This window comes from Trematomus bernacchii, unplaced genomic scaffold (genome assembly GCF_902827165.1).
Source record: "Trematomus bernacchii unplaced genomic scaffold, fTreBer1.1, whole genome shotgun sequence".
In the NCBI taxonomy this organism is placed as follows: domain Eukaryota; kingdom Metazoa; phylum Chordata; class Actinopteri; order Perciformes; family Nototheniidae; genus Trematomus; species Trematomus bernacchii.
In genome coordinates, this window is record NW_022987685.1 from 2,204,610 (window position 1) to 2,227,749 (window position 23,140).

The window sequence follows — 23,140 nt, forward strand, 5'->3', positions numbered from 1 at the left end:
GTTATTCAAAACGCAATATGGACAAGTGCAGAATTCAAATTATAGTAAGTGCAATATTTGTTAAAGGAAAAAAATGTTGTGGAGCTGCAGAGTATAGCATAAAAACGGTATTCTACATACTTAATAAAACATCATTGTTTGGTACAGATCCTTTTGAAATAATACCACCAAGATTTTTTTTTAAATGAATTTGTAAATGAAGGTTTAAAACGTGCAGCGCTTTAACGGATCAGCAAAAGGTAATCTTTATTTCACTGTTCAAATTGAAACAGGTACCAGTCATTTCTGAATTGGGAGATGCATGCACACCTTGCTGTGTGATGGCTGCACGTATTCAGGCTCATGTGCTCTCTGGTTATTATGGACCTGTGACATACGGTGCGCCGTCATTCAGCATGAGCTTTTGTTTGGGAAATGCGAGGCAGTGCCTGAAAGCTCAACCCGAACAATATTGAACTAAAACAGCTGGTGTGTAAGCTGCGAGCTGAAAAGAGGATCCAGTTCTATCACCATAAATATGTGGCAGCTGTAATGATCTTTGCAGAAGGTGTCTTTGTTTCAGTGTCAGTACACAGGCACACATTCAAAATCGCCGGTATTGCTTGCAACTAAAATCATAAATGCTGAGCGAACTCACAGCAAATGTTTTTCTATGATTTTGTTTGTTCTGCTGTATTTCTATGCTGCTTAAAATCAATAAACAAACGGGTATTATATACACAGGTATTTCTTCCAGGAAATGGGAGCAAATATTGGTTAATTCTTCAAGTTCAATCTTACAGAAACTTGACCCGACGCTATTTCACACATGAATACAGATGACATATTAAAATGAAAAGAAACAGTCATTACGCAGTGAAGAACTAGTGAGTTGAACCTTTTGGAAAAGTTTATTCTTGTGCTCTCCATGTTCTTTTTCCACCTACTATTGCCATGCTTTTAATGCTTTGTTAAAGGACGGTTTCAAGCCTTGACTGTTTTTCCGTGATGAAATGCTTATGTGGTCGATAATACAGTTCGCCATGTCCTATCTGTGGGACTTCTGAAGCAATGGAGACAGGACTCAGAGAGAGACACGAGGAGAGCTGGAGCTTTGATGGCAAACACTGACGGTTTATTTGGAGCTTCGGCCGGAGAATTCACACAGACATGTCACGGGCCACGAGGTGACCACACGGTTGAGATGCCACAATCAATTCTGAAGAACTCTTCTGTAGTTCGAGGTTTTAACTAGTTCACAGTGTAATAATCAACATTCTTCAATAGATAGACTAAACAGCTGAGGACACTAAATCACATTTGTTGTCGCTTATGGCTCGGGGTCATCTACACCCCGAGAAGGATGTGTTCCAGGTGTCCCACAACAATAACTATCTCTGACAGAGAGCTGCTCGGTCATAAACTGGCAACAACAACAATATGCTAGGGCAGCCCCTCCTTAAGGGAGATAACTGCTGCTCAAGGTTGGGCATCGGCGTCAGAGGGCAAAAGGTAAACATGTATACAGAATTATTCCCTGACACTATCCACTGGTATTGTAGCAACATATGGCAAGACATTTGAAGAACTAAATCTATGCAGTCAGTGTGATCAAAACAGCAATTAAGACTAACTCGATAAGCCACTTACAGCGGTTCCAGTTCGGTAAACAAGTTTGAAAAGTCACCTTCTTCACCCGACAGCTGTAATAAACAACACCAATCAGCGACATCAAACCAACGTCACGATAGAGGCAGCGATGATAAGCATCCACGTTTGATGTCAACTCACCTATTCTTCAAGCAAACGGCTAATTACGTAATTAAAAACATGGCAAATAGATTGAAATCTAATTTAAAAAAGGACACAGAGCTCTTTTCCCAAAGCTTTGTGTTGCTTTGTGAACTGTATCTAGCAGGAAGAACTACAATAGGAGCCTGTGAAAAAGTCTTTCAGAGAAATACCCAATTAGTGGGAGCTGGAGGACAACGTTGGAGAGCAATTATCTCGAGTTACGAGCCTCGCGAGGCAGCGCTGAGAATCAGCTCTCCTTGATTGCATCGTAAACCTCCGCTTCACCATTTGTCTTTTATTAAACCCACACTGTGTAACTTTTGAATCCACAGTCGGGACCAACTTCAAAAAGAGAGGTTTTTTTATGTCCAATTCGAAAGATGTCCTTTTGCAATCTGGCCAATACTACTGCAGTACAAACGGTTTATTTTAGATTGGTTGTAAGATTTCTTGAAAATGGGTTTATTGGAACAGATATGGCCATATCAAACAATGTTTAAATAAAGATAACTTACATTGTAGCTAGTGTTTTGATAATGTAGCTCATTAACTGTATGTACTATACACATATTCAAATAATTTGCTAGGGTTCATTTACTCTATGCTTCAAATACCTGGTTTATAAAGGTTGAAGTAAAAGCCTGTAAAGTAACTTTGAAATGAGGCTTTAATTGGGCTGAACCATGTCTTTGTCTGACACTCTGAAGGAAATTAAAACCTGCATCGACCTTTAAAGCTTATTCAAACTAAAAGGTATGAGTATAAAAACAAACTGCAATTAAAGCAAGAGAGCTTTTTGCTTTATAAATACAAATAAAATGGGGATATTTTTTGTAATATCCTGACTTTCCTGTATCCTAGCCACCATTAAGGCTTCATGTTTAGGGTTAATGTATAACTCAGTCAAGATGCTATTTTTATCACTTTATCACCTTTTATTGCAACACCAACTTATAATAAATACAAAAGTTGCCAAATTCTTATCTCCTCCATTCTTATTCTCCAACCAGCAGCCAGTGTTCGTTATGCTCTTCAACAAATTTCAAAAATAAACTGACAATATGTTTATTTCAAGGTACCAGTAACATTATTACACATTGCCTCCTAAATTCAGAGATATACTGTAGGGATATGCAATACCCTTGGTATTAAAAAATGTGTAAAAAAAACAACAAAGCACATCTGGTGTGCGATGCGAAGACTGGTTATCGCTATGGAGACGATTCATCAAATCCCTTCAACAATGGCAGATGCTGTGCAACAGAAAGAAAGCAAACTCCACCTGCTCCTGTCAAAAACTGATGGACAGTATTGTTGGTGGTTATTTAACAGTTTTGTTCTTGTTAGCCTTTAAGAAGTGGAGACTGTCTTATTTGTTTAACAGCACGATATGTACCACCTCATGTCAACACTTCACCCTTTGATGCAACCTTGTGTGTTCCATTTGAAGTAATTGGTGTCAAAGCACTGAGGGAAAAAACACATCTAAGCTGCTGCTGACCTGATAAAAGACCTCTACGAGCATCACCTATGGCAACAATAAACACACAGATGGAAGCAACAGGCATCTTTCTCTGGGAGGTAATTGTCCTTAACACCCCTCACATTGTACTGTGCTCCGATACTGTCTGAAGGGATGACCACCAAGAGAGCAATAGAGTGGTGCAGTGACGCGTCCTAAAACCCGGAAGTGAGTTAGCATTTTACCACTACCGGTTCCCTCGTCTCAGAGTCAACGGGATTTCTCCATAGTATTTTAGAAAATAGCTGGAAATAAGGTCTGTGGTTGACACAAATTTAAGAGACGGATCACGTTTTGTTCTACGACATTAAATACATCAGCAGGGATCCCACTGGTGATTTTTGAAGAGTTTACGTTTCTGAAAAACGATGGTTGTTAACAAGTGGCTGAATAGGACTACAGAAGTTGTCGAGGACGTTGTACGTCATTACATCGAACACGTAAACACTCCCGCTAAGTTTGTTTGCCCTGTTCTGCTTGAAAGCAAGTACCTGCCTCCTGCAAACTGTTCAAACAAACGCTTCAACTTGTTCAATTTTGAATCTGTATTTTTGAATATCGATCTTAAGTTGGCGTGAAGTTGAAGCAGCGACCCTGCTGTAGTTTGTTTATAGCATAACGTTAGCATTTTGCTTCTGGTGATTAGATTTATGATTATAAAATTATAAAAGTAGGGTAGACATGTGGATATTATCCGGCTGAACAAAACGTGCATTTATCTAACAGGTTCGTTTTCCACAGACCTTATTTCGAGCTCTTTTCCAAAATCCTATGGAGAAATCCCATTGCTTTTTTGTCGAGGGAACCCATGCGCAGCTTACTTCCGGGTTTTAGGACGCATCACTGCACCACTCTATTACTGTGAGGATTTAGTGCAGGAAGATTACCAATATTTGAATGTTTTGTCTGCAGGAGGGAGTACCTGAAGCACACGTCCAGCACACAGTGCGGAGGAGGAGTGCTCGCTCCTCCAGCTGACCTTTTGGAAAGCTGTCACTTGCTGGTGAATAAAACGGCGGGGTGACACCGAGGGGTTTAATCACGGACCGAGAACACCAGATACAGTTGACAGAAAACAGTTACAGGGAATGTAGTCGCATAATCTGTGCGTGCACAATGCTGGTTGATGAAAAACTGAAATGCTACTACGCCACACTCCTTTCGCTCTGCTCTATCACAGTAAACACACAATCATCCATCGCTGTGCTCCAGTACACCTACAGACACGCTTTTCCTCCCTCCCTCTTGTCACACAACATACAAAAACGAGAGCAGAGCCCACATAAGAAGAGCAGGTGGGAGTACATTATCTGGAGTGAGAAACAACTCGTTCTGGCCATCTCCTGCCTGTGCGCTAAAGTGATCTCCCTGAGTAGCAGCATATCAGCGGGCAGCAGCTAGTGAGTGGGCGGTGGGCATTACACAACCTGGCTTCAGAACCTACACAGGCCACTCCAAAGGCCGGCTCATTGAGCGAGAGAAATCCACGGCGATGCAGACGGTGCCAGATCATGTTTTGATTGAGACCGCGTGATAACAATTATGATGGCACTCTTTCGAGAGCTTACATCCTGCAAAGCGTGCGTTTATGCAAAGGCAGAGGTGGGGCGTGCAATCTGTTATGAACATCAAAACTGGATTTGATGTTTAACAAGCTGCCATCTTCCCTACAGCAGCAACAATAAGTGACAATGTCTGATTGAGAGTAAGAGCTCGACCAACTTTGACTGTGTTGGCGTAAACCACTGATTTCCTAAACCTTTATAGTGAAGCACCCCTTTGTAATAGCTTGTGTAGTGTATGTCTATGAGCTCTGGATTTCTTTGTTATTATTAGAGGCATGAGGAGGGGAAACTAAATAAACCATGGTTGAAATATATACATTAGCCCAACCGATATTGGATCTATGAAGTAGATATTGATCATTGTTCGACAGTTGTGAAAATACTTTTACTATGGTACATTCTCCAAGGAGACATTTGACCGACAACGCTATATCTGCAATAAGCTTTTATCCACCTAGCTGTAAAATCCAACTTAGAATATTTCTCATTGAAAGGCTGTTGCATAACGACCTATTTGAAAGGTCCAATGTAGTGATAAAATTGCCATTGTTATCAAGGTCTTATCAACCTTTTTAAAGTGTACACAAGACATTCCATATCGAGGTCTTAACATTTCCTCAACAAGAATACATTAGAAAAGAAATATCTAATATGATGAAATGTAAACAGCTAAGGTTGAAAGCATTTCAGATTCTACAGGTCACCTCAATATCTCGCGAAAAAAAAAGCACTTCGACAAACAGGGTCGAGCGGCCGCACTGCTAACAGGTGATGAACGGAGTGAAAGCTCGCTGTTGCTTGGCGATGTGGCTGTAGGAGCTTTATGGATGGGTGTGTGAAGGCCATGGTAGCAGCTTGTACTCAGTGGCCTAAGCCCAGCTTCGTCACACACACACACACACACACCCCCCCTCCCTCCGCGAAAAACCCCCCACCTGCCATCTGGCCAAACCAGGAAGTGACTATGTGAATGTGAGAAGCGGAGAGAGGGAGAGAGACAGCCGACATGACATGGTGCTTTGCATCCATGATAAATATTTACTTACTAATTCGCTGACCATGTGTCATGTCGGAATAGCAGGTGTGCTAACGTGGGGAGAGAAAGAAGCAGACCCCGAGCATGACGCAGAGGTAAAACATGGAGGGAAGAGGACGGAGAGAAACAAAGAAATGTTTATAGAGAGTGGTGTCCGCGTGCACGAGAGGGAAACACAGCAGGATCACGTGCACACGCAGCAGAGAAATCCTCGCTGAAGAGGACACTGAGTGGGAGAGGGGTTGAGACAGGGGTGTTGAGTGGGAGGGAAAGAAGCGCTTCAGTGCACACACACACAAACACACAGCTCCACAGAACACTGTTTCTATGTAACACAACAAAGGATGGAGGTTTAATGCCTGAAAGCATCGTTTGAGCTGTTCTGAAATATGAAATCAAGTAACAGAGCATCTCAGAATTTGAAAAAACGAAATCTGACCACAGCTGAAGGTCAGCGTTGGAGCATGTTTACACAAGAAACCATTCTGTTTAGGCTTAAGGCAGGAAAACGTGATATATTTACCCGTCCGATTAACTCCCTAGTTTAACATCATACAAACTGATATATTAAAACTGTACAGTATGTGTATCTTATATAATAAACACAGGATTTGCTCCAGCATAGGCAGGCTCTAAAACAGATCAGAGCTTTTCCTTTTCGCGCATATGCGTTTAATTTGTATAAATAGCCATGCAAATGAACTTATTAAGTGGTGTTTACTTTAAACTGAAAGATCAATACCATTCATTTTGAGTTAGTAATCAATTTTCTTGAATACACACTGATGTGCAGCTACGAGTGCCGAATTTCCTTTCAACCCACGGATTTGTGGTACTTTGTCATGCGCATGAATCACTCAAAAAGATTTGAAATCTGGTTAAGCACAATAGCATTGTTCTTAGTTACTTGCATATGCACCTGCAAACGTGAAGTCAGAGGCAGCAGATAGGGCTCATGAGTGTTGTCTTTTGTTAGGCTTCACTCTCTTCAACAACCAGACAACATATTCTATTATCATAATGGCCTCAGTAAATAGACCAAGACTTTTGTCTGAAAAGGGTCGTGCATTTATGAATTTAAGTATGCACGAGGTCTGCCAGATGTGAGCAGAGGCCTCTCCAGACTGGATTTGGAGAATGATCTCGTACTAGGAAACGATGGGTTGCCATAGATCCTTTGAGTAGGTCTGTGCTCCTGATTGCGACGACATCAAAGAAGCCTCATCAGAAAGTCTAATGAAGGAACCGGCCAGTTGACCAGGAAGAAAGACAACAATAGATGCACTGGATCTGTGCATATGCATGAACGAGCCTGCTATTACTGACAGTATGCTCCTTCAGCGAGGACCACATGAAGAAGATGCTCAACTGTAAAAAATCCAAATGAAAAATAAATAAATGTTGTGAAGAATAAAGTAGCCACAAACACATGACAGCAAAGGTTCATTTTGTAATAGTTAATTGGGGAAATAAAAAAATTAATGTAGTCATATTACCTTTTCCCAGGGTTAGCATCAAAGCTAAGTATTTAATAGCCTGTCAAACTGTTTTTGAATGCATGAAGCAGCCAACTGAGCGAGTGTCACTCAAGCTAGTTGGTTTTGGCAAATTGGATCAACTTAAGCTGTGTGTTGCCAAAAATAACATAATTGTGTCTAGCCACAACATGCTCCACGTGTAACCTCCAGGCACAATGACTCACTTAAATAAGAAAATGAAGTTTATATGATGTAACCATGCAGTCCTCTGTAAAATAAACCCAGAGGGTGTGTTTAAAATCAAACACATACACACGTCTCTGCAAGTTAGCATTAAAAGAGTTTGGGCTGCACAAGTTATTTTAGGATATTATATAATGCAATTTCATCATGATTCGGACCCATGAACGGACCATTCCTATTTGGTTGTCTTTCTCATTTGCTTCTTCTACCATGTCTGAATGCAAACACTAAAAGCAGATCATCATCGCTAATCAATTTTGTTCATTTAATCTTCAGATCTGGTAAACGGTCCCAAATGTTTTACTTTTTGAATAAAAAAAAGACCTTGGAGCGAGGTTCCAAGTGCTGAGGTGGAAACAGAAATAAAATAATGAATGATAGCAATCTACCATACGAACCTGGATTATTATAGTGAACAATAATGAAAACTATCTGTCTTTTACTAAAAATACAGTCAAATATATTTAAAAAAAACAGTAGGCACAATTACCTGTAGAAAAACATCATTTTTAGAGAACAATTTTGAATATTTCTTTCATTGAAGAAAGCCAAGAAACCAATTCAGAACAAGGGAAAATAAAAATGTCAATGATGAATGATAAGAGATGAGGAAGGTTTAGATAGAAGGATGTATAACATTGCTGAATTGAATATACGGAGCATGTAAAAAGTCTCGTTGGTTTAATAAAGGGTAATTGTATATTATAATGTACTACACATTAAAGAAAATATTAAATTGAACCTGAAAAAGTGCTGTTCTTTGGTGATAAATTAAAATAACTTAATGTACTGACCTGTCACAGGGGCCTCGATGTCCAGCAAGTTCTTCTCTGCGCGCAGGATGGTGGCCCCCTCCCCTATGAGCCTTAGGGCCACCGCCTCCTCCACGCGGCCCTCCTTGGTTAGGTGCGCTTTCAGCACGTCCACTTTGGGCTTCCCATCGCTGTCAAACACCTCTTTAGCCGTCAGCCGGTGACTGGGGGGGAACGGGACAGCTGCAAGGGTTAAAAAAAAAATAAGGGTGATTAAGGCTGCTTTCAACACATATTTACTGGCTTATAAATGGTTTCATTCACGACATGCTTAGGAGGATACACAGTTAACTCCACATCAATGAGCAAAAGGCATTTAAGCTGTCTGATTAGCAGGTAGGGGGGGGAATAACTGTTCACTCCCCTGCTGCCAGCCACCCCTCTGAGACAATTTACAGGATTGCTGCTATGATCTGTGAGACCATATTTAATATTGATAACAGACACTTTATAGCATGCTTGGCAGTATTCAAAAGCAAAAAAGATTACACCTTAAAAAGTTGTTATTTTTACAAAAGGCTTTTCAGATGAGCCGAGTGTTTAATATGCAACCATTTCTATATTTAAACTAGTTTCATGTGTGTGAATATTAGAAGAGAGACATCTTCCTCATGCATTTACTCATTTGTCAGTCACAATTATTTAAAAGCGTGAAAACATGTTTATTTTGGAGAGTCTTGAAGGCACCATGGAAATTAGACTAACCAAATCCCCAACAGATCAGTGTTACTGTCACTTTAATGAGAGGCTTACAAAACCAAAAGCTTTTCACAGATATTCAATGTGCAACCGCAATTTTGGACACAACAGATGCATTCAGAAGCCTGAATCCTGTTTGCATGCATTTTAATTTAAAGCAGTGAACTCTCCAATTCAAATCACAAACAATGGACGGTGCACATTGGCTTTGCAAACAGCCCAATGAGCCTTTAGACGGACTTTAATGGAAGCTTGGTAACAAAAGAATAGAAACCCCACAATGTTATTCATTTAAGTGGACTTCATGTTCAGCAGCTGACATCGAGCAGGTAAAACATTTTTTTAATTGAAACCATTATTTAATGTACTTTTTGCTTGAACAAAAGCCTAGTCTGTTAATATTTCCTTTTTTACAACCCCCCCGATGAGCATATGACTTGCTGACAGCATAGGAAGAAAAATATGAAATGCTCGAAGACCACATGGTGAGGCCTTTTCATTTGGCAGCTAAAAAATAAGACATACACTTAATTAACGTCCACTTGCAGACTTTGCACATACTATACGAGTATGACTAATGCACTAAGCCGGTGCAAATACTGCTGAGTCGGTAGCTATGCGTGTGTGAGTGTTTGTGTTAACATCCATCCGTCCCAAAGGTGACATCAGAGGTAATCAGACCTGTGCTAAGTGACAGACGATATTTGGGACCCTAAGTGCAGTATTTAAAGCTTTCCAACAGGTGTATGGTGAATTGCAGATTTACTGGATTTGCAGATGTGTACCCTGAATATTTCCAGCATTACTCAGCAGTCCTAATCACAAAGGAACGAGAGGCAGACAGATGATAACTTGCAACACATTACATTTTCTGAAATATAATGCTTAATCTACTTGAATAACATTTTAAAAAGCCAATAAATTAAATTGGAATCCAGTGTCTGATATCAGAAAATTCAACATTATGATGCTAGTAAAGTATTTTTCTTGTATATTCAAGACCAAAATGATCATAATAGGCTCCTAACACACATTTTTTCAAACCAAATAAATATTTGCTTAAAACTAACTTTTAAAAACAATATGAGCCGAATGTCTCCGGGATATATCTGGGGCATTCAGAAATAGAGAGATAGAATTACCCACAGCCCCGGTTCGGCCTCCCATGAGCACCTGCTGTGCAACTCTAGCCCGGAGCATCAGAGCTCTGGCCCCTGAGACGCTGGACTCTTACAGTGTGAACATCCTGTGAACTGTTCAGGGGCATTTTCCTGAAGAGAATGACAAGCTAGGTCAAGAATATGCAACGTCATTCATATTCACTGGATGATTAAAGGAATTTTTATTAGCTCTGCCGAGGTGACTGGGTTTGTTTATCTGTCTGTCAAGAGTACAGAGAAATGAAAAGCCAGATTTTAATGAAACTTAGTTGAAAAATGTAGCATGGGTCAAGGAAGTACCCGTCGAATTTAAAGGGTGCGTTAAAAGTAATGTACTGTCGCATTTTCTCCTGTATTACGTGAATATATATATATATATATATATATATATATATGTGTCTGTGTGTATATACATACACACAGACAAACACTGAGTAGCATTCTTTAATCACATTATATAGAAGTCTGGGGTACACCGTTCCCACCGCATTGTTGACTTTAAAGCTTATACTTAACAGTGTTTATTTCTGATAGTGTACTGCAGCAAAAACAAAATGTCCCCGCCGGGAATCAATAAAGTTGAATCTTAATCTTAATCTTTATCTTAACCGTCAGATAAGGGCAGAGGGTACGGTGCTTACAGGATTTCCTTTAGCCCCACATTGTTGGCCAATTAAGCTTTAGTGCAATGACAGGTAATCTCCAAAGGCAGTGTACCACGGCCGGGCTCTTCCTGAATCTGAACTTCTTGAAACGAAAGCAAGTCATTTTTGACTGTGCAAAAAACATGTTGTGTCTGAGTGGAGAGGAAGCTGATAACAACATGGGGAAAGCCCATATCGAATGGCTGTAACGGTTATCTCCAACAGGCGTAAGCTTGCTGGGAGATAATGTGCTCTGTCTGTGTCTGTGTCTGTGTGTATGTGTGTGTCCAGCTAATCTTGCCCACCATTTGAACTCATAAGCCAAACGTTTTCTGTGCCAATGTGTGGCTGTTTTGGTTCTCATAGTTGTGTTGATTCCCATTTTTTCTTTTTAAATCTATTAAATTGATAGTTTTATACCAACATTAACTGCCGACTCCTCATCTTTTAGTAGCAAAAATCAAGCAATTAGGGAGGCTAAATTAAAACCTAAGGTCTCCTAAAATCTTTTGGCCTTTGTCGTGGCTCAAAAACATCCATCGAAAAGTTTGGTCTTATTATGAACGGCAGCTCAAATGGCATACCAGACATCTTATGATCCACTAGAGCTAGATGATACGAGATGAATAAATCTTTGTTGTCGTTATCTTTGCCGGCCATTTTGACTGGAAGGGAGCCAACAGGGACAATTCAGCGATTCAACTCTTCTGAACCTGCAATATAATGAGTGACCTTTTCTGTTTAGATGTTATTTCAATAAAAAACTACAACTGTCACTAAAATGTTATCAGAACGGCTGTTCTCAATAAGAACCTCTACAGGTCCTAACATTTCGAACACTAAAGAATAACATTATTCTTTAAAAGAAATAACCCATGTGAAAGCTGTGGTTGTTCAAGCACTGGCATCCTTTCAACACATCATCCCTCCATTTCCTTCGGTCATGACAATGGAAACACTGTGAACTTTCCCCTGTGGAATTTCTAACAGCCCTCTTATTAAAAGGAGCAACACCCACCTCTGCCAAAACATTACATGACACATTGTAATGGTAGGCTCCACGCTCAGAAGAAAAAGGCGTTACCTCATGACAAAAATTAAAATCCTGAGCTGAGTAAAGAGCTGTGTGGATAAAAGACTCGATCGGAGAAGAAAATCATCAAACTTTTGTTGTGTTCAGTTAATTAAACAAGAAAATTAATGGGGATGTCAAATATTGCGTTAAAAATGGGCCACATCTTTCGTTCACATTGCATATTAACTGTTCAAATATGAGCTACTGCCAAAACATAAAACAAAATGGCAGAATTTCAACCCTCTTCCACACAGGAATTGTTGATTGTTGAGAATAATCCTTTCATGCAGAGCTTTATAGCTGTGGGAGCATTAACCGACCTCAGGCTACCCGAGTATGACTCAAAAATGGTCTCCATTAGCCGCTCGCTTTTGCCTTCATTAATTTTACCATTTCTCTGTTCCCTTGTTATGTAACTGGGAAATTGCACTGCAGCTGACTGTTGAATGAGAGAGAAAATAACTGAGAGTGAGAGAGGGTCAGAGGAGGAAAAAAAACAAATCTGCAGTCTGATTTGACTTTCCCCGAGTAATTTGTCTCAGATTAGCATTCTAATTACCAAGATACAAATTAAAGCCATCCATCAGCCATTAGGTTTAGAGACTACTAGACCGCTAAACCTCTGAAGGTCTGCAGGGTGTGTTAAATAAACTTTATCTAATAAACGGTACAATGTTATGTTGGTCAACAGGGTTTAAAGCAATCTTTAATGATTTCCTTCTTCAGTGGATTAGCACCGAGTCTTTAGAGCATCAGCCCCAGCAGCCACCTTTGTTCATGCAACACTCATGAATAGAATAATTATCTCAGAGTTTATCAGACTTTCAGGTGTGATTCCTGAGAAATCTGCAGCACGTGGCGCAGTGCATCTGAAGCCGCTGAGAAGCAGTGGGGAAGAGGCCAGCTTGAAATGTTCAGGTTTGTGTAGTTCAGAGCTAATGCGATCCCTCGGAGGAATGAGACGGCGGGAGGTGCGCAGTCATATGGTGCTGGACACATCAGCCTAATTGGAGAAAGTGAGACAGACTGATGCAGCAGCGCCTGGCTTCATTTAGTGAAGAACACAGAGTGCAACCGTGATTTTCAGCAGGCAGCCCAGATGTCTACAACTCCTGTACATCGTATTTTTTCTTGTCAGCTGTCTGAAAGCTGTCTGTGCTAGACTTTGCATCATAAATACACGTACAAAACACAAACTAATGAACAAAACAGGCCTGTGTGCCCCTTAAAGCATCGAAAATGGTTTAAGATGTGAATTTATTGATATATTACAGCTTCACTCACACAATGTTCAGTCAATCGATATATCTAATGAGAGCCACTACTGGCAACCATGGTGCTAGTTCATTTTCATCAACTGCACAGCTAAACCTTCAGCAAACACTGACTGAGGGCCAAGACAGTCAGGAAGAGCTATTTGCTAATAACTGCCTCTGTATTATGCTGTCAAGAAAGACAGTTGAGTAAAAGTGTGATACCATGGTGTGAAAATATTCTACAAAAAGAAAGCCTTTCATTGAAAATCTTACTCAAGGAAATGTACTGGATTCAAAATGTACTTAAAAGGACTGATAATAAAAGTTCTCATTATGTGGAATTGCCCAGTTCAGAATAAGATATATTACAATACAAAATTATTATTATCAATGCATTTATGTGTCGATCACTTACATGTTGCAGCCGTTAAAGGTGAAATACAAAATAAAAAAAACGATTTACTGCGGGGTAGTTCAATCTATAATAAATCATAATTAATTTGTCAATTACATTTTGATTTAACCTGTTAAGCCCTGAGCCTGTTTTTGAGGTCTCAGGCTCGAAAATGACATTCCCAGAACAAATGACCATATCTTCCCTTCTAAAAGGGTTAAATTAATAATTAATTAATTAATTAATTTCTCAAAGTAATGATAAACCTGTGAGTTGGATGTAGAAAAGTCAGAATCAATATAGATGTTTTTTATTTTAAAGAAAATTCAGATTTTACATAGTAAAAAACTGTAAATTATAGTGTCCGTCCAAAAATTCTTTTTTACTTATAGTGAAAACTACCCTTGGATGATGGTAAGGTAGACTAAAAGCTTTAGGAATCCAAAGTACAACATATAATAAGTACCCTGTATCAAGATTGATGCAAAACAAGTGACATTTGACCTTTTTAGAGAGATTTAGCAAAAATAAACCACTTCTGGGGTCATTTGGGTGGATTTTCCATATCTCTGGCCTCCCTTGCTCGATTTTGATGGTTGACACCTCTTTCTGACCGTTAGAGCCAATATAATCGAAGGGGGAGTCCCCCACACACACACACGTTGTGAAGAGAAAAGGTGGGGGCTTCGCGCATGCAGTTTTGCATCAGAGTGAACCTATCTCTAGCTTTGACATCTGGAAACGGAAAAGCAGTTTTAATGCTTATGGATTATCAGAAAGCATTTCAAAGGGACACAGACACATTGGATTAACCTATGGATTAACTTCAGCAGCGTTTTTATCGTTTTAATGCCATTGAAGACCACTTTGGAGAGACTACAGAGCCAAGGTAAAAATGTTAGCGTTTTTAGCTACCTAGCGTCACCCGTTTTGATGTCCGTTTTTGCTTATAACTTCGCAAAATCGTATAATTCAGTGATAATGAGGGTACCCATCGATTCTGTGTCACCTCACGATGTGAAACGATGTCATGGATGTAGAGAAGAGATAAATAATAAGGTTTTGTGAGTGATTTTCGGTGCAGTAAGGTGTTAGCATTTTTCGCTCGTTGCTAATTCAGAGGCTCAGTGTTAGCATTGTGGGTTTTCTTTTGAAAAAAAAAAAAAATGATCAGTTAGATGAGTTTCTTCCCGTTACATGGATAACATTCATAGTTTTATTAAATGAACATGCCCTCAGACACTGTTTCCTGCAAGATGTTGCGGCAGTGCCCCGGTACCGGGGTCTCTCGGGCTTAACAGGTTAATAATCTAAATCTACATGTAACTAGTAAATATAGTTATCAAATAAGTGTAAGGCAGGAGGTATAAAGTAAAAAGACTAGAGTTAAGTACCTCAAAATGCTACTTTCCACCAATGGTATTATAGAAAGTCAGCAATGTCCAAGCTGTGTTGGGATTGTGGCCAATGAGTGGGCATTCAAAAACAAATCTACTCCTTTAAAAGTGCACAGATACAGCAGAAACACAACAACTTGTGATACATCCTAACAATTGCAGGGCCTCAATCCTGCCATGCACAGCATCTTTCCATCAGATGGCGAATTGACACCCAAGAAGTCGCTGACGGTGCATGATGCAGCGGGTTGTCATTGCCAAAGTCAAACCCTCCGCCCCCTGCAACCAGACAAGCAGCTTCCCTCCCCAAATACTCAGCAGGACCAGTGGAGATCCCAGCTTCACCAACTAGAAGCTGAGGCAGAACAAATAACTACACATCAGTAGGGCTGCTCGATTATGGCAAAAATCATAATCTCGATTATTTGGATCAATAATTGATATCATGATTATTAAAAACGATTAAATTTACTTGAAAAAAAAATGTGAACAGTATGTTTTTAACAGTTGATTACCCAGAACCTTAAGTATAATTCAACTGAAAAACCAATACAATTTTTTTTAAAACAAATTACAAAAAGAATAGTTTTATTTCGATTATGTTGTTTTCTTAATCGTTGCAAGCCAAAATCGTAATTGCGATTAAAATACGATTAATTGAGCAGCCCTACATATCAGTTCATATAAAGCATAGAATAAGTCATTTGACTGCAAAGTCTCGTGTTACTAGGTAGTGCCGTTTCTGATCTAAACGTTGATAATGATAGATAACTTCCTCCCTTTAAACAAAACGACTCACACTATCCCCCTGAATCATTTCCCTTTTAGAAAGACAGTGCAGTGCTCTTTATCCTCGGGCAAGGTTAAGTGGCTGGCAGCACGAGTAAGATCTGCGAGTAATAAATCAAGTGGAAGCTCAGTATCTGATCAAACGGTACGTAGATATCAGTGTGGCAAGACAGATTATGCCGTAATGGGCCCTCTGGCAGAGAAATGTTAAAAGGTCCCCAACAACTCCTCCACAGGAGCAAGACGTCGAGACTGAAAGAGACACGAAGCAACCACAAACCATGCAGACGTGTCGTATGTGGTCGCTGTGTGTCCCTTTGTGGTCCTTCTTTGTCACTTTGTGGTTGTTCTGTTCCCCTTTGCGGTCGATTGTGTGTGTAGATATTTTGCATCTCTTAATAGTGATTATGCATCTCTTTGTAGACGTGTTGCATTTCTTGGTGGATGTTTTGTGTCCCTTTGTGGTCGCGTTGTGTTTTCTTTGCGTCTCTTTCTCCCCGAAAGAGACATTTGAGGGGAAGACATTTGCCCCATGAGCCCAGTAATTGATCAATAGGTGAGACAGCACAACCAAAGTGGAGTGCAGCAGTATTTCCTTGCATAGGGCAACTCACAAAAAGAATAAAACACCCGGTAGCTCATCAACAAATGTGATTATACTTCAGAAGTATAATGGAGCTGCACTATATGTATAAGATGGATTGACGGTGCAGAAATGAAAAGGAAATCAATCACACTTAAACTTTTTTTAGGCTTCCAGTTGGAAGCCTTTCAGTGATGAAGCTTAGACTGCATTTGGTTTTTGCACAGAAGACGTGTAGCAAGTGTTGAATAGGGCACCAAGAGTGTGCAAGTCACTCTCCAATGATAGCCGGGGTTTGTTAATTAAATTATCCAACGGCATTCAATTAGAGAGGGATATGTTCGGGAGTCCAGGATGAACAGAATGCACGAGCGTGTGTAGGCGGGTGGAAACAAAGAACATACTGTACATCAGAAAGAACCTCAACTTCAAATGTCATGTGGCAGTTTCATTGCTTCATTATTACACCACCACCACTGAGTCCATTCGCAGCTGATTACCTGACATGCATAATGCAAAAGATATGGCTATCATCGCTGACAACAAAGGACTGCAGTAGCTGAACCATATAACTCATTATATTCGCAAAGTGATACATTATTTATGTGCTGTACGGTCCAATATGGTGTACCTCACACACCGGATACACCAGCCTGATGTCTGCATGTCAGGTTGGAAATTGGCAGATTTTTCCAACCCCACCTCCATCTCCAACCAATCTCGACAGCCTCAACACTGTCAATCAATAATTCACAAGACCATAGAAATCCCTCAACACAATTAACCCAAAGCTGCACAATTACACCCACCGTCCACAGTAGAAACGGTGTATTGGAACATCTCTAAAGGATTAACACAATATTTAAGAGACTGAAACCTAATTTAAATTATTCTTTAGCAAATCAGAAATAAATGGTAGGCCGATTCCAACAAAAACAACAATCTTCCTACAACAAAACTGCTCTGAGTCAGCCTATAAAACATCATTATCCACATTCTGAAAAGCCATTTCCTGTGCTTTAATGGCTGGTTGAATAATTGCACTTGAAGGCGACAAGTGAAATTCTGTAGCCTTTCAAAATGATCGGAAACTGAATGAGCAGCTGTGTGGATGTAAAGTGCTTTTATTGCACAGTTTAAGTATTTATAATTCTGCACAAGCTAGAGTAAACATGCTGGATCTCATCATGGAGCTGACGCTGCAGCTGAATCCATACAGCGAGTATTTACGATAAGACTGTACAGTGAAGATATTACTTTATATGCATTCAAATGAAAAGTCAATCAATAGAACATGTAAGCTTCCCATCTGGACAGAGCAGAGATTTAAAAGGCTGGTTGGCTTTTAGGTCTAACGGTGAAAAGGTCACTTATAAATTGGCATGAACCTCTTTACCATGCATTAGCAGGGATAGAAGCCGACCTGAACAAAACGCTTAACTGAGCTTTGAAGATCAGGGCTTTTGAGTTTGCCGAATGTAGGTGCGTAGTATGGCAGTGGAGCAGTTCATCTCCCAGAGCCAAACAGAAAGACATGAGCAAGAGAAAAAGGAAGAAGAACTCTGCAAAAGGCGATTGAGCTGAACTGTCAACAAAGCCTCCGGGGGGCTGTATCAAAGATATCGTGCCACGAAGACAAGTAATACAGAGCCCAGCAGGTATTAAGGAGAACATATTTAATCATATGTGCAGACAAATTATCAGTCATCGACTCAAATTAATAATTTGTACTCTTGCACTACTTCATTTGCTTCCTGTAATTAATAATTCATGCCCTAAAATTACAGAATTGAGCCTTCAAAGTACAATTAATTCCTTGAAATGAATAGCACACTGCTCATGCAATTGTGGAGGGTGTTTCAGCAGTCCTTGCACTGTTTGCTGCATGGAGCACAATTCCTGCTGTGTATTGTATTCATATTAAAATGTCCCACCTGGGTTTAATAGGTTTATTCTGTTTTGCAAGTGAACCCACTATACAGATTTGTAAAGTCAGTTTGCAAGCTTTGCCCATTTCCACTACTTTAGTCAACAGCATGTGGTCCATTTCCATAACTACATTTCAGCTGTAATGACAATCATTTGTATTAAATGCTGCCAGTGGACTGTTACTGTACTTTGAAGAGAACAACTATATCTGCTACAGCAGTGTAAGCTTTAACATCTCATTGACAAACAGGAGAGATATTAGATACAAGTGAGTAAAAAGGGTTGCCAGGGAAACAGCGCTGTGGAGTCTCAGTCTCAATCTTTCATCCATCAAAATATTGGCTTATAAACGAGTCGCCGGCAGCATGTTAGATTCTGCACTGGATTCAAGGCTGGAAACCTGATCAGAAGACTCACATCCCACTGTTACATGCTTTAAAAAAGGACATGTAGAGCAGAATATAGTGAACAACACGGAGTTTGACGATGCGTTTGACACTACAGCTGTTCACTACAATAACGTGTGTGGTTTTCCATCACCGGCAGTTATCTAGGGATCCTCATTATTAAGATTGACAGGTCGTAAACTAAACAAGCCAACAATACAGCCCAGACCTGCATCCACCCTGCTATAAGCTGTCAGGGTCATCACAGGCCGTCAAGCTCGGACAGAAAATAGCCCATAGCAGAGTTTTAGTGACGGACAGCGACGTGGGTGACAAGCAAACGGTAATGCTGCTGCTGGCTCAACAGATTCTGGATGAGAGATGTAGAAAAAGCAGCAGCAGCAGCAGGTGATCAAAATGCACCGCTGCACAGACAGCACTCTGACTAAGTCCCTGATTAATTAGCGAGGTTAGGGCTGAAGCGTGGGAGGCTGGCGTGGGCTAACGTAGGGATGGATGAATGTATGTCTGTATTAAAGGGGGGATGGACGGGAGTAGGCGGCAGATGCTGATGTAGGGGGTGGATGGGCATTTTTTTTTTTTTTTTTTAAAGGGAGATCCCTGCACTGGTTTTCTGGTAGTTGTGGGGTGTGCAGCGAGCCATCATTAAAGCAGCCGATCAATGAAACAGTCGAGGGACCTGGATCACGGCTGCCAAATGACTACAGGGATCTGGGATGGGGGAGGTGCATGGGGATGGGGGAGGTGCATGAGTCAGGGGGAGGTGCAAACAGCAGAAATAAAAATGCATCAAGGGTCAGGATGACAAAAGGGGAAAGACCACCTGTCACTCTCTAAAAAAAGGTTCAATACCTCCCTGCAACATCCTCACATAACTTGTAGTCTGTAGCACATTACTAGCAAGGAAGACAGTCAGTCAAATCACTCCAATGTCTAGAAAGCCACATGAAATATTAACACCATGAAAGAGCCATCATTTCTTATTCAAGCAAAGGGTGTTACATCTTGGATGGGGTCTACATTTCACTGACGAAGAGACTCGGCTACATGGATGGCCTTTGTTTCATATAAAGATTACATAGAAAGTATGGTAAATGAAGGAAATCAATGGAAATTCCTCTTACCGTGATTCATCCTGCCTCAGTGATTTTCATATACTGTAAGTAAAGTATTATCATTGAATCATGTTTCAAGGATTGGTGCCGATACCGATTAAGTCTGAGAAAGACATTTGACCATTAATGTTGTTTGATGTCGCAATATTATGACTTGTTAGGAATACAATGAAATTAATGTTACTTTGATTTTAGTGTACTTAAATACCACAAATTGCAACAACAATTTAAAGTGCATTTTCCGCAGACTCTATTGTGACAAAACAATCCCAAATTGTTGTCTTTGCAGATTGTTGTCTTCGCAGATAAAAAAAAATGGCCTATATTTTTTTCCTTTTAACTGATGTTTGCCATTTATAGGAGAGGATTGACATCAGCTTTGTATTGGTATTGACAGATAGACTGAATTTAGGAGTCATCAGTGCAAGGGATCAATATCAAGCAGTGTGATTGGTATGACTCAGAGCTGGATTTGTACGCTGCGAGGCCTTTTACTAGTCCAAAGAAATGTTTCCAACCAACCACCTTGACTTCAACGTACTGTACTGTATTGAACTTGATTCAAGGAACTAGAGTGTGTGTAAATATTTCTCTGTAATCAGACTAAGTATACGGACAGGTTTACATTTCAGTACAGATAAAAGGTCGGCGAGAACTGAAGTGAAATAGAACAGCCAAATAAACTCAAGATACCACCATTGAAGTCATTCAGACAAGTCAAATCAAATTACTAATTAACTATGATAAACGGCAGGACTGAACAGGGTTTAAGTAAATGAATTAACGCCATTGCAAGAATGGGAAGTGTTTGGAATGTAAGGTGCGAAAGGCCAACAAAAAAAGGCTTAATCTTGCAGACATCCACGTTTGAGGATACGTTTACACTCTATGGCATTTCTTCTGAAAGCCGCTCTGACAGGCCCTGAAGAAGACATCCCCTGCTAGCTTTGCCGTGCTGAGGCCTGCCCCCCCCCTCCTCCTCCTTCACAATGCGTGACACAGGATTAGCTTTCATTAGAGAAGGCGCTGTAATCAGCTTTGGAGCATAGCAGAGACGGAACAATGGAGGAGGCTGAAAGGATCTGGAAGATGAGGTGCTATGGTGCATGCTCGTCTTTATGCTAGATATTCCCAGAAATGAAACCTGTGGCATGTAACAGCCAGATGATTTCATAGCTACAGTCATCTGCCTATTCCGCAGTGTTATGTGCTACGCCTAAAAGACTGCTATCGTGACAACATGCATGATGGCCACATGCTAATTGCTTCACTTGTAATTTCAGGGACCTGACGCAACAGACCGCTATAAGGGGCTGTCGAACTGCCAATGAGCTTTTTAAGGGCAATAGATTTGGCTGACATCCTGTTTAGGCATTTCCCGACCAATTATTTTCAATATTGATTATTGGTTAATCGTGTATTCTATAACATTTCTGGAAAAGTTAAAAATATCCATCCCAGTTTCTTTTGTCAGTCCAACACCCAAAGATATTCAGTTTATTGTTATATAAAAACACAAAATCAGGAACTCTCTATACGGCTAGAAAATAAATATAATTTTCTGCCAATTTTAAAAGAACAATTACTTGTTTATCTACGTTTTTCTGTCGATGGACTCATCAATTAGTCGCCCAATCATTGCAACTCTATTTGCTGTCTCCAGACATTGACAAAGGAAGGTATAGGCCTGGCTGTACAGACCAGTGAATCCCTGGTTTCATCAATGTAGGTCCATTTATTCATAATTTCTCTTGTTCAAGCAAGAACATGAGCTTACATCGAAGACAAGGAAAGCAAAGCAATTTGCACAAATCTATGCTCTGGGGGTCAACTGGCCATTCGCCAGCTTTAGTCTTTGTACTGCACAAGTGAGATCAAGTATATGATCTGTCATTGATAAACTGCACACAGAAGCAAAAATCCAATGTTCTCATATTGCAGATATGACACCTGATCACTACCCTTAATTGTCATTCATAAATCAAAGGCTACCCATAGGGTCTGGGATATCATGTGTCTGGTTTAGGTCTCAACGTTGGCATCTCTCTGAAGAGCTTCAAGGCTACAGTTTCAACCTTTTCTTGAGACGGTAAACAGAAAGGTCAGGCAGCTAAGGAGGGATTGGTGGGTGTGTTTGGGTTCCAGTCTGGACCAAAACCTGGCCCTACACGTGCACAGAACCACCTTTGTGCGAGTCCTTCAGCACTCTCCGTCTTGCTGTCAACTGGCGCTTGTGTTGGGAAGGACTGACGACACCGGTCTATCGAGAAGAACATGTGTCCCCACTAACCCCAGAGCGCAGGCCTCCACTTTACAAAGCGTTCCTGTTGGAGGCTTGTTCTTTGAGTGGGTACTGACATGCGGCCGGTCAGCTAGACACGATACAGATACACTGTGTGCAGTTTAGCTTGGGTTCACTACTAAGTTAAATATGTAAAACTCAATACTTTGATGATACCATAACGGGGAAGTCAAATATATTGCAGAATGCATCCTCAATTAAATTGACTAGCAAACTAGTCCTACATGTCTCAACTGGAATTAGTTTTTTAAATGCTGATGAATGTTTTATCCATTTCACAGCCTGTTACACTCAACTGCCATATTGTGGCTCCTTTTTCAGCCACTTTTAAATATTTTAATCCACACATGTGGAACACAGAACACTGACAAGGAGTGTGAGCTGGCAGAACACATAAGGTGCATGTTTTAGGGTGTGTTATGTCTTGATCATGGTGTATAACCCGAAATATAATCAAGGATGGAATCTACATAAGATTTCTTGAACATAATACATATCTGGCTGACACCAGCAGGAGGTCAAGTCCTGACCTAAGTGGTACTACCACCATTAACTGAAGTTAGAAATCTAGACAGATTATAATTACACAACTCCAATTCAAAAGAATACCATCTAAAACTATACAGTATACAATAGAAAGACGTTATTACATTTCAGAAACTCTGAACTGACTTCAGTGTTTTCTGTCTTCATTCACAGCTTGCCTCTGAGATAATATGCCTCGACAGGCGTGATCGCACCTCCCAAGGAGGGCTCATTGGCAGCAGAGATGTTGGCATTTCAGAATGCAATTACTAGACGCATACAGAGGGGAAGGCCAGTCTATATTTGCACCTACAATCGGTAAATGGAGCACACAAGACTTCCGCCTGACCCAAATAAACCACTACCTGAACTTTAGATAACATTCCTCATCATTAATTAACCCTCTTCCCTTACACGTCTCTCAGCTGGGGAGGTT

The 23,140-nt window shown here is 40.4% G+C and overlaps 1 protein-coding gene across 4 annotated transcripts in view; it reads right to left on the bottom strand.

Annotated features, from left to right (window-relative positions):
* Positions 1-23,140, bottom strand: part of LOC117487849 (serine/threonine-protein phosphatase 2B catalytic subunit alpha isoform) — an 84,854-nt gene that overhangs the window by 31,327 nt on the left and 30,387 nt on the right. For all 4 annotated transcript variants that reach the window (XM_034136573.1, XM_034136571.1, XM_034136570.1 and 1 more), the window contains exon 2: positions 8,412-8,612. Coding sequence is in view for 3 of the 4 variants with exons in the window: in XM_034136571.1 (XP_033992462.1) it covers positions 8,412-8,612 (201 nt within the window). In the remaining variant the exon portion in view is untranslated. The remainder of the gene's footprint in view (positions 1-8,411; positions 8,613-23,140) is intronic.